General features: G+C 38.9%; 1 protein-coding gene and 1 pseudogene across 1 annotated transcript; both read left to right on the forward strand.

Moving 5' to 3' along the window:
* Nucleotides 1–630: 630 nt before the first annotated feature.
* On the forward strand, nt 631–2,596 carry LOC137590540 (uncharacterized). The gene is made up of 6 exons (XM_068308197.1): nt 631–704; nt 847–1,167; nt 1,240–1,575; nt 1,662–1,796; nt 2,095–2,138; nt 2,263–2,596. The coding sequence occupies exons 1-6, from the start codon at nt 662–664 to the stop codon at nt 2,377–2,379; spliced, it is 996 nt and encodes a 331-aa protein (XP_068164298.1). The 5' UTR covers nt 631–661; the 3' UTR covers nt 2,380–2,596.
* Nucleotides 2,597–11,177: 8,581 nt separating this feature from the next.
* LOC137590698 (uncharacterized) lies at nt 11,178–12,620 on the forward strand (annotated as a pseudogene).
* The last annotated feature ends 1,079 nt before the right edge of the window (nt 12,621–13,699 follow it).

The raw sequence follows: 13,699 nt of genomic DNA on the forward strand, positions 1-13,699 counted from the left end.
ACATTTGAGATAGTGTTAAAAAAAGTCAATGGTATACATATACAGTACAAAGGTTGTAATGAAATGATTCTATTGAAGTTTATTATGGGAAGTGTAGAAGCTTTTCACTGCATTGGAGAGTAACTTCTCAGCAGAAGGCATTTCAGCAATGTTATTCACAGTTGAGGGTCACATTTTCCTCTTCTTTTTTGCATAGTACTGCAATCCAAAGAATTATTTACTCTGTCTTACTTATTTCAACCACCATTTCTTTCTACTTTCATGGTGTAATTGGCTTTCAGTGGTGTCAAATATACTGTACATTCATTTACTGTCAATACTGGCTCTGAAAGAGCTGCTGCTGACCTGTTTTTAGTCAGGAAATCTCAACCAGTGTTGCAGAAATCAGTGTATTGTGCAGTAAAAATCAAATTTGTAATTTGCCACTTCTGAGTGTCACAAAAATCTGACTTCAGACTGCAATGATATGCATAAATAAATTAATTGATGACTAAACATGTAAACCATTTTGATGAACAGTAGCAACCAGAGCTTCTCACCTCCCTTTGTGTGAGTATTAACACCCACTCTACACCACCAGGACATTTTTCTGCAGAAAAATTCATGTTTGACCCCTTTACTAAAGCCACTATAAAACTGGGTGTTCATTTAAAAGTGAAGGATGTCCGTGTTGTATGTGCTGTTGGTTCTTCTCTCTAGAGCCCGTAAGTCTCTGTATGCAATATTGTTATGACTAAAAATGAATAATGGCTACTATTCATGCAACTTTAATTGTGATGGTATGCTTGAGAATATTTTGAAACTTCTTAACTATGTAAACTGACTGTTCGTAACTTTGTGTTATAGGCGGTGCTGTGATTTCTATCAACCGAGGACACAATGCAACTTTGCCATGTTTTTTTTACAGTGCCAATTATCTGGGTTGGTATAAGCAGAGCGCAGGAGGACAACCTCAAATAATATCTTCTTACTACAAATATCTACCCAAATCCAACGTATTCCACAACCAGTTTATACATGACAAACGTCTTTCGCTTAATACGGGAGAAGGTTTCTATCATTTGAAAATTTCAAATGTCCAAGACTCCGATTCAGCCATGTATTACTGTGGACGCACCAGTATTACAGTCACTGAATTTTATACTGGAATATTTTTGCTCATAAAAGGTATATACATTTAAAACAGTTTTCAAAGTTCTTTTCATTTAGTACTTCATTCTAAAATGTTTGTTTTTTCAGAGTCCAGTCAAACATCTCTGATCCAGCAGCAGGTCCCTAGCTATTTAAAGCCAGGAGAATCAACAACTCTGAACTGCACAGTGCATTCTGGAACAAGTGATGGAGGATACAGTGTTTACTGGTTCAAAGAGAATTCAAGAAAGTCAGATTTAGGAATCATGTACATTCACACACAGAGCAGCACTCAGTGTTTAAAGGACACTGAGTATCCTCAGCGATGTGTGTACAGTTTACCAAAGACAAATGTGAGTCAGTCGGATTCTGGAACGTACTACTGCGCTGTGGCTTCATGTGGAGAGATACTGTTTGGAAAAGGAATGAGATTGGATGTGGGAGGTTGGCATTTCTTAAAAACATTTTAATTATAACTGTTCACTTAAGTTTTATGTTTTAATATTTTGAAAAAAAATCTGTTTTCACAGGGAGCAATGATGACAGTTTCCTCAATCCCATTTTCTCCATTCCACTAGTGGCAGCTCTGCTTGTCTCTCTCATCTTGAACATTATGCTAATAAGCATCCTCTTTAAAATGTCCAGAAAAGTGTGTCATTCTCAAGGTAAAATTCATTAATATTTACCATAAAAGGAAACGTGTTTGCTCATTGTATTAAACATGAGAAGAAATATTGGGTCAACTGAATCTCAAATCCTAGTTTAGCTTATGTGGTATGTATGCATACTAGTACGTAACAATAAATGTGAATGAAGTATGATTCATGGTGGTAAAAACCATTAAAAAAATGCCTGTAAATTATATTTTTCGTAGTTAAGGCCACTTCTAGCATGTTATTCAAGCCATAGGTAGTGAAAACTTAAAGTAGAGTAATTTTTTTTATTATTCTTAAATTCAACCAGAGTATCTGGAAACATGTTCAGCTCTACTCAGAAGAGATGATGAGGTGAGTAAACTGCAAAATACAATTTGTAATGAATTTTATTTTGAAATCAATAGCAAACATAATATATAAGAGCTTGTTTGTTTGTTTGTTTGTTTGTTTGTTTGTTTTGTGTGTTTTAAACCAGCGTTACCAAAATGAAGACACCCTGTATTACCCCACTTTAAATGCCAGCCTTCGTAAGAGATCAGGACAGAAGGATCACACCTGGACTGAATGTGTGTACAACAATGGAAAGCAGTAGAGCTGGACTTATCACAAGTGTTCATTGAGACAGCAATGTGTTACTGCAAATTTGAGATGTAATGTAGATTTTTGATTAAATAGCATTTTTGATCCAAATTTATTCAGACATTTTTTTCTTTCACTTTCTTTTGTAAATGACGTTGAAACCTGTATGTTTAGAAACTATAACTGACAATTGTGCTTTCAGGTTGGATGTTCACATATTTTTAAAAGATTTTCACATCATTATCATTAAATGAATACAACATGGAAATCTTGGTTTTAAACCTTATCTGTGTGCATGTGTAACTTGCAATGGGGGGCTTGTGGCATCATGTTGATAATGTTGAGCTAACCTAGCCTAAAAAGTGCATTCTTCTTCTAAACACTTTTATTGTCAAGTTGTTGACTAGTCTCAGTCCTTCCAAAAAAAAAATGTAAAGGATGGTTGCTTGATTGGACACGGCACCAAACACCACTTAAAATAAAAAGAAATGCCTCTTCCTTTTTCTTTGTGAAATTATATCAAGTGTCAAAAGACCACAAAAGCAAAAAAAAACAAACAAACAATCGTACAAGAAATCGATTACCTGGTCTGTTTTTCCTTCAATGACATTTTGTTTGCCTAAAACTAGGAAGACACTGTTGCCACTTTTTCCAGACTAAATATAAGTAATTACATTTTAGTACTTGCCGATACCAAGCACCGATGCTGATTACCTAATTACATGACAGTTCTTACAATTCTTACAGGGATTTTGGAAAAAATAGTAAAATATTTTTTTTACTGTTGGTCTGAAGGTGACAAATCAAATATACAGCAAGAATATTGCAAAATAGAAACAGAAAAGCAAATAACGCTTTTTATGATAATACTGTATTGTACATTATTATCCAAGTACTTTTTTGTTTTTGTTTTTTTTTTCAAAACATATGCAGAATACCACACATTTCAGTCATCTTCCGATTACCACTGCTATATCCGCCACAGCGGGTCACGGGGAGCCGGAGCCTATCTCGGCAGCATAGGGTGTGAGGCGGGGGACACTCCGGGCACGACGCCATTGCACCGCGGAGCCACACACAAAGACACACAACCATGCTCACACACAGTCATTCCTACGGGCAATTTGGAACAGCCCATCAACCTGAAGCGCATGCTTTTGGAGGTGGGAGGAAACCGGAGAACCCGGAGAGAACCCACACAGACACAGGGAGAGCATGCGAACTCCGCACAGAGCAGGACTCGAACCCGGGGCAGTGCTAACCACTGCGCCATTGCGCCACACATTTCATTTGATAGGAATTTGTAAGATTGACTCCATGTCATTGCCGCAAATCATGAAAGTAACAATTGAAATTATCTTGCATGTAGAATAATTTCAGTAGTACAATTTACTGTAATTAATGTACAGTGTTAATATCAAATAGTTATGTCTATGAAGGGTAAGCCTTTTGGAAAATTGAGAAGTAGATTGTTTTTGATGAAAAGAAGCGTTTGTAATTATCAGCTGTGGTCCTATTGGCTTTTATGACAATATGACTGAGAAACTGAACTAAAAAGCCATTCACTTCCCACACCATGGGAAGGTACTGCATGGTGCTGAGACATGGTTGTTGGGTAAGAGATGAAACTCATCAAGATTGTAAGACCATAGTCTTTCTGAGAAGGTATGGTCACTCCAAGATGAACTGGTGCAATGCTGAGTGATCTGGATGCTTACTCATCTGACGTAACATCGATCACACTATCCAAACTAACGCTCACCTGGGCCTGGAAGACCTTTCTGCCAGGTGGCCCATCCCTCCTGCTTGTCCATCTCTCTTCCAGGCCACTTTTACAGCTCCACCATCACCATGTTCTCAGCGTCTGAAGCACCATTGATTCTTTGCCTCAGATTGACAGTGAGCAGAACTCCTACCTACCCCTCCACCTGCCTACCTACCTGTCTATCTATCAATCTAAAATGAGTCTTCCACAAGTAATAGGTGACATTGTCAAAGACATCATAATCACATTGAGCTAAATACTACCAGAGACTGGTCCTACTTAGAAAGGACAGTGGCATGCATTATGGGCTTTTCAAGCAGGTGTGCAAATATCGATGCTGCATTGCATGTGTGACAACCCTCCATATGGTAAAATACTCTATTGTGCTTTTAAACTACGGGAAGACATTGAGGCAAACGGGGAAATAAAAAGTTAAAAACAGGTGTCCAAACAGGTAAAGAAAATGAAGAAGGCACTTTAAGAGGGAAATGAACAAAGAAAAATCACAAGGAAAATCCACCAAGAGGGAAACACAAAAGATAAGATCACGGGAAATGGAGATCACATGATAAGGATGTTACTATAAAATAAACTAGGCAGTCAAAGACTGCAACATCCCGCGACACCCTGGAATTCAAAATTTTACCCTGACTTACTTTCACAGGTCAGGGTCATTTAATAAAAAACACACAATCCAACATGTAACTGGTGCATTCTATTTGAAATGAGGTTTCAGAGATGTTTACCTAAAAAGGTATAAAAGAGAAAATATGACCTTGTCCTAGTTTTTCAAAGTCAAGGTTATGGTCTAATTTCACCTCCTTGCCTTCCTGAATATAATGGCTTTTGTTTTGTCTTTCTATCATCAGGTTCCTAAGATATGTGCAAAACTATCTCAGGATAAAAAAATATCTCAGACCATAAGTCTTATTCACAATGGCCTTCTCCCTCGTCTTTCTATGTTATCCAGTTCCTGAGTGTACAAAAGTTGAAATTTGACCTTGACCTACTTAATTCAAGGTCAAGGTTATCATCTCATTTTCATCCCCTTTGCCACCCGAGTAATGTGGTTTCTGTGTCATCTTTTTATCTGCAACGGTTGTGAAGTTGTGTGGTGTACGAAAGGACAGACAGACACACAAACAATGACAATTGCAATACGTCAACTCTTCATGGGATGCAAACAGCAAACAGTTAGACGGACAACCAAGGGTCATAACATCAAATAAAATGTATCAGTGGACAAACAGCATATATTCATTAATTTGTAAGAAATGCTTGAAGCATATGCTTAATGCATATGTGTGAATATTCACAGGTAGCTGCATTAATAAATATTTCCCACAAGACAATAGTTTTGTTGTAACCTAAGTATCACACACAGCCAGCAACCACATCACTTGCCTTGTTGAAATGTCCCATAGACAATGTGTCTCTGATACTATTGATCGGTAGCTCAGAATACTTTGGAGGAGATTTGAATCCTACAAATACCTGTACCTGTTCCTGTGTATTGTGAACTGGGATGTTAGTATAGCGGTCATTAATATGTTATGTCATCATCAGGATGCAAACGAAGATATAAAGGAGAAGAAGAAGAAGATACACTTTATTGATCCCCTCGGGGAAATTACATTTGTCACTCAGGTGTACATTTGTTACATTTTTGTGTTAGTTTTTCCACACACATTATGTATGTACAGGCCCCTGAAACAACCACAGCACACAAAGGGGCTTGTAATCAGGCAGTTAGTACACAAACACAACATCAAGCTGTACATCGGGAGGCAGAGTGATGGGCAGCAGCTTCCTGGAGTGCACCCCAATAGAGCAGCTTGTAAGGGGGACGGCACCTTGCTCAAGGGCGCCTCGGCAGTGGCTGGGAGGTGAGCTGACGCCTCCCACCATCAGCTCACACTCTGGAGATGTTCTGGTGGGAGCGTGAATCGATCCACCGATGGCTGGGCGATCTGTCTTCAAGACATCTGCTCTACCGCTGAGCCACTGCCGCCCCGCTGAGCCACTGCCTGCACCCGTAAAGGTGCAGGATTTCAAATATTCAGGCAAACTACTTTCTGATTTACTAAGAGGTCAAAAAGTGTGAAGAATGTTCGATAGTTACTGAGCAAGGCTGACACGATTTCCAATCTAATTCTTCCCTTGTGGTATTTAAACAATGGTGGGCCGTGCATTTCACACCTAGGCCTTCAGTGATGTTCTCCTTAGTCCAACTTGAATAAATACATCTCATAATACTGGAAGCGGCTCCCGCCGCTGCCACCAATGTAGCGTTCAGGACTGAAGCATTTATTATTCCTTTTCTCAAATCTTCCTTCACCTTAAGGAAGAGGGACACTCATTTCAGGATACCAATGTTCAGATTTTGGACAGGAATGACAGAAGCCATCTCTGAACAGGGGGGGGCGGTCTGAGACATCACCTTTCGCCCATTTACAATCAAGTCCTTTCGAAGACTCAAAAAGAATGTCTCAGCAGATTAACCGAGGTGATGTGTCTCATGCTAATGACCCTCATTAGTATACAAAGGCTCGGTGAAACTCTCATTTCAATGGTCCCCCTTTGACAACCCCTGGCACCCCCATCAACCATCGTTGAGGAGCCAGACGGGTTTCAACTATGGTCGTTGAAATGTGAATATCACTTACCACACCCCACAGAGTAAATAAGCTGGGCCTAGACCAGCTGCCTTCAGAACTGACAGAGCCTCTTGGATGAGAGGCAAAGCGTTTTCAAGAAACTTTCTTAAAGTCCAGTGGATTGATTTAAACAACTTTGGATAACCATGACCTGGATAACTGAGAACCTACACAGTCATCTCAAGTAATATGAATGTTGTCTGAACAAAGTTATTGGCACAGCGTTACGATAGCACAGCAGTGAGTTATTCAGTGAGGTTGATCTGTGACGTCTATAAAAAGTGTGGCTGTGGGGTTCTTCTGTGCAAGTGATACTAAAAGGAGTAGAGCTGACTCCCTCCAGAAGTAATGGTTTTTGTCCCATTTGAGCAGTGGCGGGCCGTGCTTTTCACACCTAGGCCTTCAGTGATGTTCTCCATAGTCAAACATACATGAATACTAGGGTTGAGCCGGGTTCTTGTTTCATACGAGTATCCGGTACGGATGATGCATTTTGACGAGTATGAATATGAATAAAGCCCGTTAATACTCGTGATCAGACTGAAGGAAAATCAGCCGGACTGTTGTCACGCTCTGTGATTGGCCAGTCACAAATACTTCCCGCCCGTTCGTACAGACTGCAGTTAGAGCAGAGTTTCACTGTCTCACTCTCTGTCTCCGGTACACGCAGTTACTGGTCTCTCTGTTCGTGCCTTCACTGTTGATCACGTCCTTCTTATTAGATTTTCTTCAGCTTGCCTCTATTTTGGTGTTTGTTTATGTGGTGAACTTTCTTGTTTTTGTTTTTTGTTTTTGCACGTACGTGTGCATTTAACCACTGCCTCGGTGGTTAAAGACTTTTTTTTTTACCTGTTCTAAACTCTGTTCAAATTAACAATGTCTATACTTAATATTTTAACTGAGACATAGCGTGTGCGTGCGCGCGCGCACACACATGCACAGACCATAATCAATATCGTTTAACTTTATGTGAAAAAAATGGCAATAGCATTAGGTACTAAAAATAAATAATTGAAAAAAAAAAAAAGAAATAGAAGAAAAAAAATTAAAAAGTTTTGTTGAGTATGACAATTCTAGTTCATGCATACTTTGTAGTTAATTAGTTTTTTTATTGCATGCACTTCAAAAATGCACTTTGTGTTTACTCGTTCTATTTATAGTTACTTTACTATTGTGATCAAAAGCGTTGAATCTCAATTCTGAGGCTCTTCGGTAAATATTCATTCATACACTTAAGAATATTCATGTTCTGACTCAGTTCCATAAAAAACTTGTTCTGTAAATAGTTCTCTTACTTTTGTGATCAAAAAGATATATTTGAATTTCAATTTTGAGGTTGTTCTGTAAATAGTTTTAAAATAAGCAAAAATACAGCAACTTGTGATCAATCCATATCAATTTTAGAGTTAAAACAATGTAGTGATTTAAGCCCCACCCATTTCCGGTCAAACCACACCCACTTCAGGTTTAAGCCCCGCCCATTCCAAATACAGATACGGATACAGATAATCTAGTTGGTTGAACAGATACAGATACAGATAGTGGTGTACTCGCTCATCCCTAGTGAATACATCCCATAATATTGTGAGTAGCTCCCACCAGTGCTACCAATGTAGCGTTCAGGACATTTATAACTTCTCTCAAATGAGACGAAATTAGGGTCCGCCCCACTCCATTTACTGGCACATAAGAATCCCGCAGCCACACCTTTTATAGACGTCACACAACTAGCAGCAGGGACACAAGTCCCTTTGTGTATTTCCGCTACAATCACACAGCTGCGCAAGTGAACCACATCATTTACACACATTGCAGAAGAGCAAGCTTTTTTTTTTTCATTTTTAGTATATTTGTCATTTTATTTTGTTATAATTGATTTGATTTAAATGAAATTAAATTACAAAAACATTAAATATGAAAACTTGGTTAAATGAAATGCTTGTACTCACCAAAACAGCTGTTCATTTGGCTTATTTAAACACAAAATCCATTCTCCTTTCATTCTTCAAGAACACTTCATTAGCTAGTTCAGGTTAGCTAGAACAGGTTAGCTAGTTCAGGTTAGCTAGTTCAGGTTAGCTACAATGGGTTAGCTGGTTCAGGTTAGCAAGAACAGGTTAGCTCCTTCAGGGATCAAACTATCATCTCGCTAGAGCTTATCATCAAATGTGAATCTGCATGGCGCCGCCTCCTCAGAGTGAGTATCCAATCATAGGACATGGACTTGTCAGGAGAACGTGAAGCCAGCTAGAAAGCCTTAGTGTCGCCAACTCGTGATCTGATTGGCTATTGTAGCTGTCTATTAACTATATGTTCCCCTTCACTCACAGTGCAGGGAGACCTGCATTCTAGATTCTGAAGGTCTGGGCAGATTTCATTCAACCTGGCAACACAAGCTAGCTGAATTCCGACTGGATAAGACCCCTCTAACCTAAAAATAGAAAACGGACCCAGTGTTGGCCTATGTTATATTATATCTGTAGCCCAGTTGAGAAAACTAGAGGTTTAAACTAAAGGAGCCCTTAATTTTTTAATATAGTATTTAGGAGAAATAAACTCAAAACAGTAACAAGAGTTACTAGGAGAATAAAAGTAATTTAGTTGGGAATATGAGTTGTTAACTGAGAGTTAATACTGGATGATTCAAAGCGTAATGAGTAAACAGTCCTAAGGTATTCATTTTAATATTGAAAAGACTGATTTAAGCAGAGATTACGGAGGGTGGTTTTATGTGGTGTGAATGTGGTATGAGTGGATGCTGGGGATTGGTTGTGAAGGCGTTCCGTTCTGTGCCACCTGCGGGCATTGGCTGGAGGGCGGAGGAGATGGCGGAAAAAGGAGGAAGAGGAAAAAGAGGGAAAGGAGAGACGGATTGTGGAAAAAGATATGGATTTGACAGACTACTACTCAAAGCAACGTGGTGTATGTTGTCCCTGCAAGAGTAATGTTGAGACAACAATTAATCTTTCGGTGGGCAAGTAGCTCATTGTTTTGTGGAAAACGTTAACAGCGAGAGGATTAAACACTGGGTCCTGGTGTGTCAGCATGGATCAGCGGAGCGAGAGGTGGACTGGCCGGGCGACCCTCGCATCTACGAGACGTCAGCTTGGAGGAGGTTGTAACGGAGAGACTGTTTCCCTTTACGTTGGCCGTTGGTCACGTTTGGCACAAGTACTGTTTGACGGAGTTGATTCTACAGCGTCTACTAGAAACTGAGTTGTACTGCAATTGTCGGATTCTACTGAGGACCACGTCATCACTGCATGGAGCGACACACAGGCCTGCATCATGGGTGGAGTGTGTGTGTGTGTGCATGTAGGCCCACAGTGTGTGTTAAAGTTGTAATTTTATCTTTTCAAGTCCATTTCAACGTCATGATACATTTTATGGGTTAAGTTCAACTGATATATTCGCAAATATAATTTATTAAAAGTTTAATAGCATCATTTGAGTAAACCTAAATTTTGGAGGAGTCCATATCTTATGGTCATTTTGGTGTTAAGGGTAATAAATAGTGAGGGAGAGAGCTAGGGGACCAGTGTTGAGTATTTGGAGAAATATTGGAGTGGGTTATATAATTTAGGAAGTAATTCAGGTTTACACTTCATGGTTTGTTAAGATCATTCATTGGTGAGTCAGTTGATTGAGGTGAAAACATATTGTGTTCACTCTTTAAGGTTTTTAAAGCCTTGTGTCATATTCTTGGCATTTCATTGTATATTCTCATTTTATTTTATTTCGTTTCATAAGTGAGTTTTTTCTTCTATATTTAAAACAAAAAACAAAATATCATTTCAGTAAAGAGATTCCTTTAAATTTAACAGCTGTCTGGGTCAGTTATTTTATTATTAGTCAAACTCAATACACCCCATGGCTTCATGGGGGTGCTACATATCCAAATGCATAATTATATATTTATACATATATTTGAATATATTTATTTAAGAAAAATGCATTAAAATATAATTATTTTTTATCATAAATAGTATCATGATTTCTGGTTATGTTAGACCAGCAGAGAAGGCCTTGCTGGCCCTGACCGCCCACCACTGCATTTGAGAGGCGTTATAAACACCTCAGTCCTGAACGCTACATTGGTGGCAGCGATGGGAACTGCTTATAGTATTATTATGATTTAAGATTGATGTGAAATGCACGGTGTAAAATACACGGCCCGCCACTGGTGTGTATACTGAATACTTGTATGTGTGTGTGTATGTTCATAAATGTGTGTGCTTGTGTGTGTGTGTGTGTGTGTGTGTGTGTGTGTGTGTGTGTGTGTGTGTGTGTGTGTGTGTGTGTGTGTGTTTTCCTTTAAGCATTCACGTGGTCAGTTTGAACAACAGGATAGGCAACTAAGAAACACCCCATTTTTTTTGTGAGAGCACTCATTGGAGGAGATCTCAATTCAGTGTAGGGATCGTAGAGCTGCATTTACCCTTGCAATGAAGGACCTCACCTTAATAACAGCTTTAAGTCTCTGTACCTTAATTAGTAAGTATTATTGTTGTATTATTGTATTGTTCTTAATGTTTTTGTTTTCTCTTCTACATGAAAATTTGTTGTTTGACTCAGGCTGGACATCTGTCTCAGTTTCGGAGCCTCAGACCATGGAATGCACTGCAGGGACAGAGACCAAATTGCTGTGTCCCACAAAAGACCAACCTTCTGTTATTTTTTGGTACAGAATAATCAAAATAACTAAGGCCAGCTGTATTTCTGTTATGCTATCGAGTAAAGTAAAGTACTGCAAGGGATTTCAAAATGAAAAGTATGAAATGAGCACCAACATCTCTGTTTATCTAAAAATCCAACCAGTAGAGCTGTCTGATTCTGGACTATATGTCTGTGGATTTTTCTCAAACGGGGGGATAATATTCAGTGAGACACTTCTTAATGTTAAAGGTAAGTTCTTTGTACAGTGCAATTTGCAATTATTGTATGTCCTGTATTTTTACAGTCATATTTTAACAAAACCCAATGTCCAACGTCCCTGATACAATTTAGTGTTAATTATGACATTATTATGACTTTGATGCAGAACTCTCTGAGTAAAATCAATGCTAAATTTATCTTAATTTCATTAAAAGGTAACAATGAGCCGCTTGGAGATGCAGACAGCGTATGTGACAGTAAGATTTCTTTAATTGTACTGCATTTTTTACTATGAATTTTATTTTTTTATTATTTTATTATTAAGTGGCCATTTTTTAATATTTTTATATGGTGGTGAAGGTAACATTTCAGTTTTGTACATTTCAAATCCAGCCAGGCCTCAAGTCTACGAAAGGAAATAGACTAACCATGATCTTTCCTGTAGAAAACTGTGCCGGAATATCACAGAAAGTGAGTGTGGTCCTGGCTGGTCTTTCTGGATTTCTTTTAATGGTCATCATTGGTTTGGTTGTTAAAGGCAGAAAAAAATTGACAGGTACTTATTCAGAGCCAATCTGTAAGTTCTTAAAACTGTGTCAATATATTGGGAAAATACTCATTTTTTTAAAAGACGAGATGACCTGACCAAGTGTCCTGTTCTATCACTTAGCACACAAAGAGGACAATAACCAAGAACAAAATCAGGTGAATGTAATTATAACTTTTAAAATTAGTGTTTTGTATTTATTATAAGCACTTCAAATCACCATATTTGCACTGAAAAAAGTCTTTTCACAGATTGCAGCCTCTGATGACCTGAGCTATGCAGCAGTGACATTTCAACCAAAATCGAAGAGGAGAGATCACTATCCTAATGCTATCTATTCTGTTCCTAGGTAGTCTCAAGATGCTGGTACTCTATAATTGCATAAGACACCACTCATGCCAAATTTTCATTTTGCAATAAATATAAGATTTTTATTCCTTTGTAAGTGTCTTCCTAAATTGGTGTATTAATTATCAACAAGTGTCTATGAAACAATGTACTTGATGCTATAACAAGGAAAAGTACAATCACAACTGTCTCTTATAATAAGGGACTTGAGGTCTGCAGCTGGGAAGCGAATGAGGTACACATCACTTGTTAGGCAGGAAGAGATGGCACAATACAGTCTGAACGCAAGTGAGGTGAAAGCCACAAGACCTCTGCGATGGAAGTTTTCTGATAAAAATAAAAACGTGCTCTCTTATGGCAGCAAAAAAATAAATAAATAATAACATTGAGAAGACAATTTTTTCCTTAAATAATGGCCAGAATTTCAAAGTGCTTTAAATAGTCAGACTAGTAAAACATTATTTAAGAAAAGTCCATTTACTAAATTTGAATATTTTCAATTTCCCACTTTGGGATCATTAAAGTGTCTGTCTGTCTGTCTGTCTGTCTGTCTGTCTGTCTGTCTGTCTGTCTGTCTGTCTGTCTGTCTGTCTGTCTGTCTGTCTGTCTGTCTGTCTGTCTGTCTGTCTGTCTGTCTGTCTGTCTGTCTGTCTGTCTGTCTGTCTGTCTGTCTGTCTGTCTGTCTGTCTGTCTGTCTGTCTGTCTGTCTGTCTGTCTGTCTGTCTGTCTGTCTGTCTGTCTGTCTGTCTGTCTGTCTGTCTGTCTGTCTGTCTGTCTGTCTGTCTGTCTGTCTGTCTGTCTGTCTGTCTGTCTGTCTGTCTGTCTGTCTGTCTGTCTGTCTGTCTGTCTGTCTGTCTGTCTGTCTGTCTGTCTGTCTGTCTGTCTGTCTGTCTGTCTGTCTGTCTGTCTGTCTGTCTGTCTGTCTGTCTGTCTGTCTGTCTGTCTGTCTGTCTGTCTGTCTGTCTGTCTGTCTGTCTGTCTGTCTGTCTGTCTGTCTGTCTGTCTGTCTGTCTGTCTGTCTGTCTGTCTGTCTGTCTGTCTGTCTGTCTGTCTGTCTGTCTGTCTGTCTGTCTGTCTGTCTGTCTGTCTGTCTGTCTGTCTGTCTGTCTGTCTGTCTGTCTGTCTGTCTGTCTGTCTGTCT

Source organism: Antennarius striatus, chromosome 23 (genome assembly GCF_040054535.1).
Source record: "Antennarius striatus isolate MH-2024 chromosome 23, ASM4005453v1, whole genome shotgun sequence".
NCBI lineage: Eukaryota > Metazoa > Chordata > Actinopteri > Lophiiformes > Antennariidae > Antennarius > Antennarius striatus.

Coding starts and splice junctions, on each gene's coding strand:
- LOC137590540 (XM_068308197.1), top strand. CDS start 662: ATGTCCGTGTTGTATGTGCTGTTGGTTCTTCTCTCTAGAGCCC. Junction 705..846: donor GGTTCTTCTCTCTAGAGCCC/GTAAGTCTCTGT, acceptor TTTGTGTTATAG/GCGGTGCTGTGATTTCTATC. Junction 1,797..2,094: donor AAAAGTGTGTCATTCTCAAG/GTAAAATTCATT, acceptor AAATTCAACCAG/AGTATCTGGAAACATGTTCA.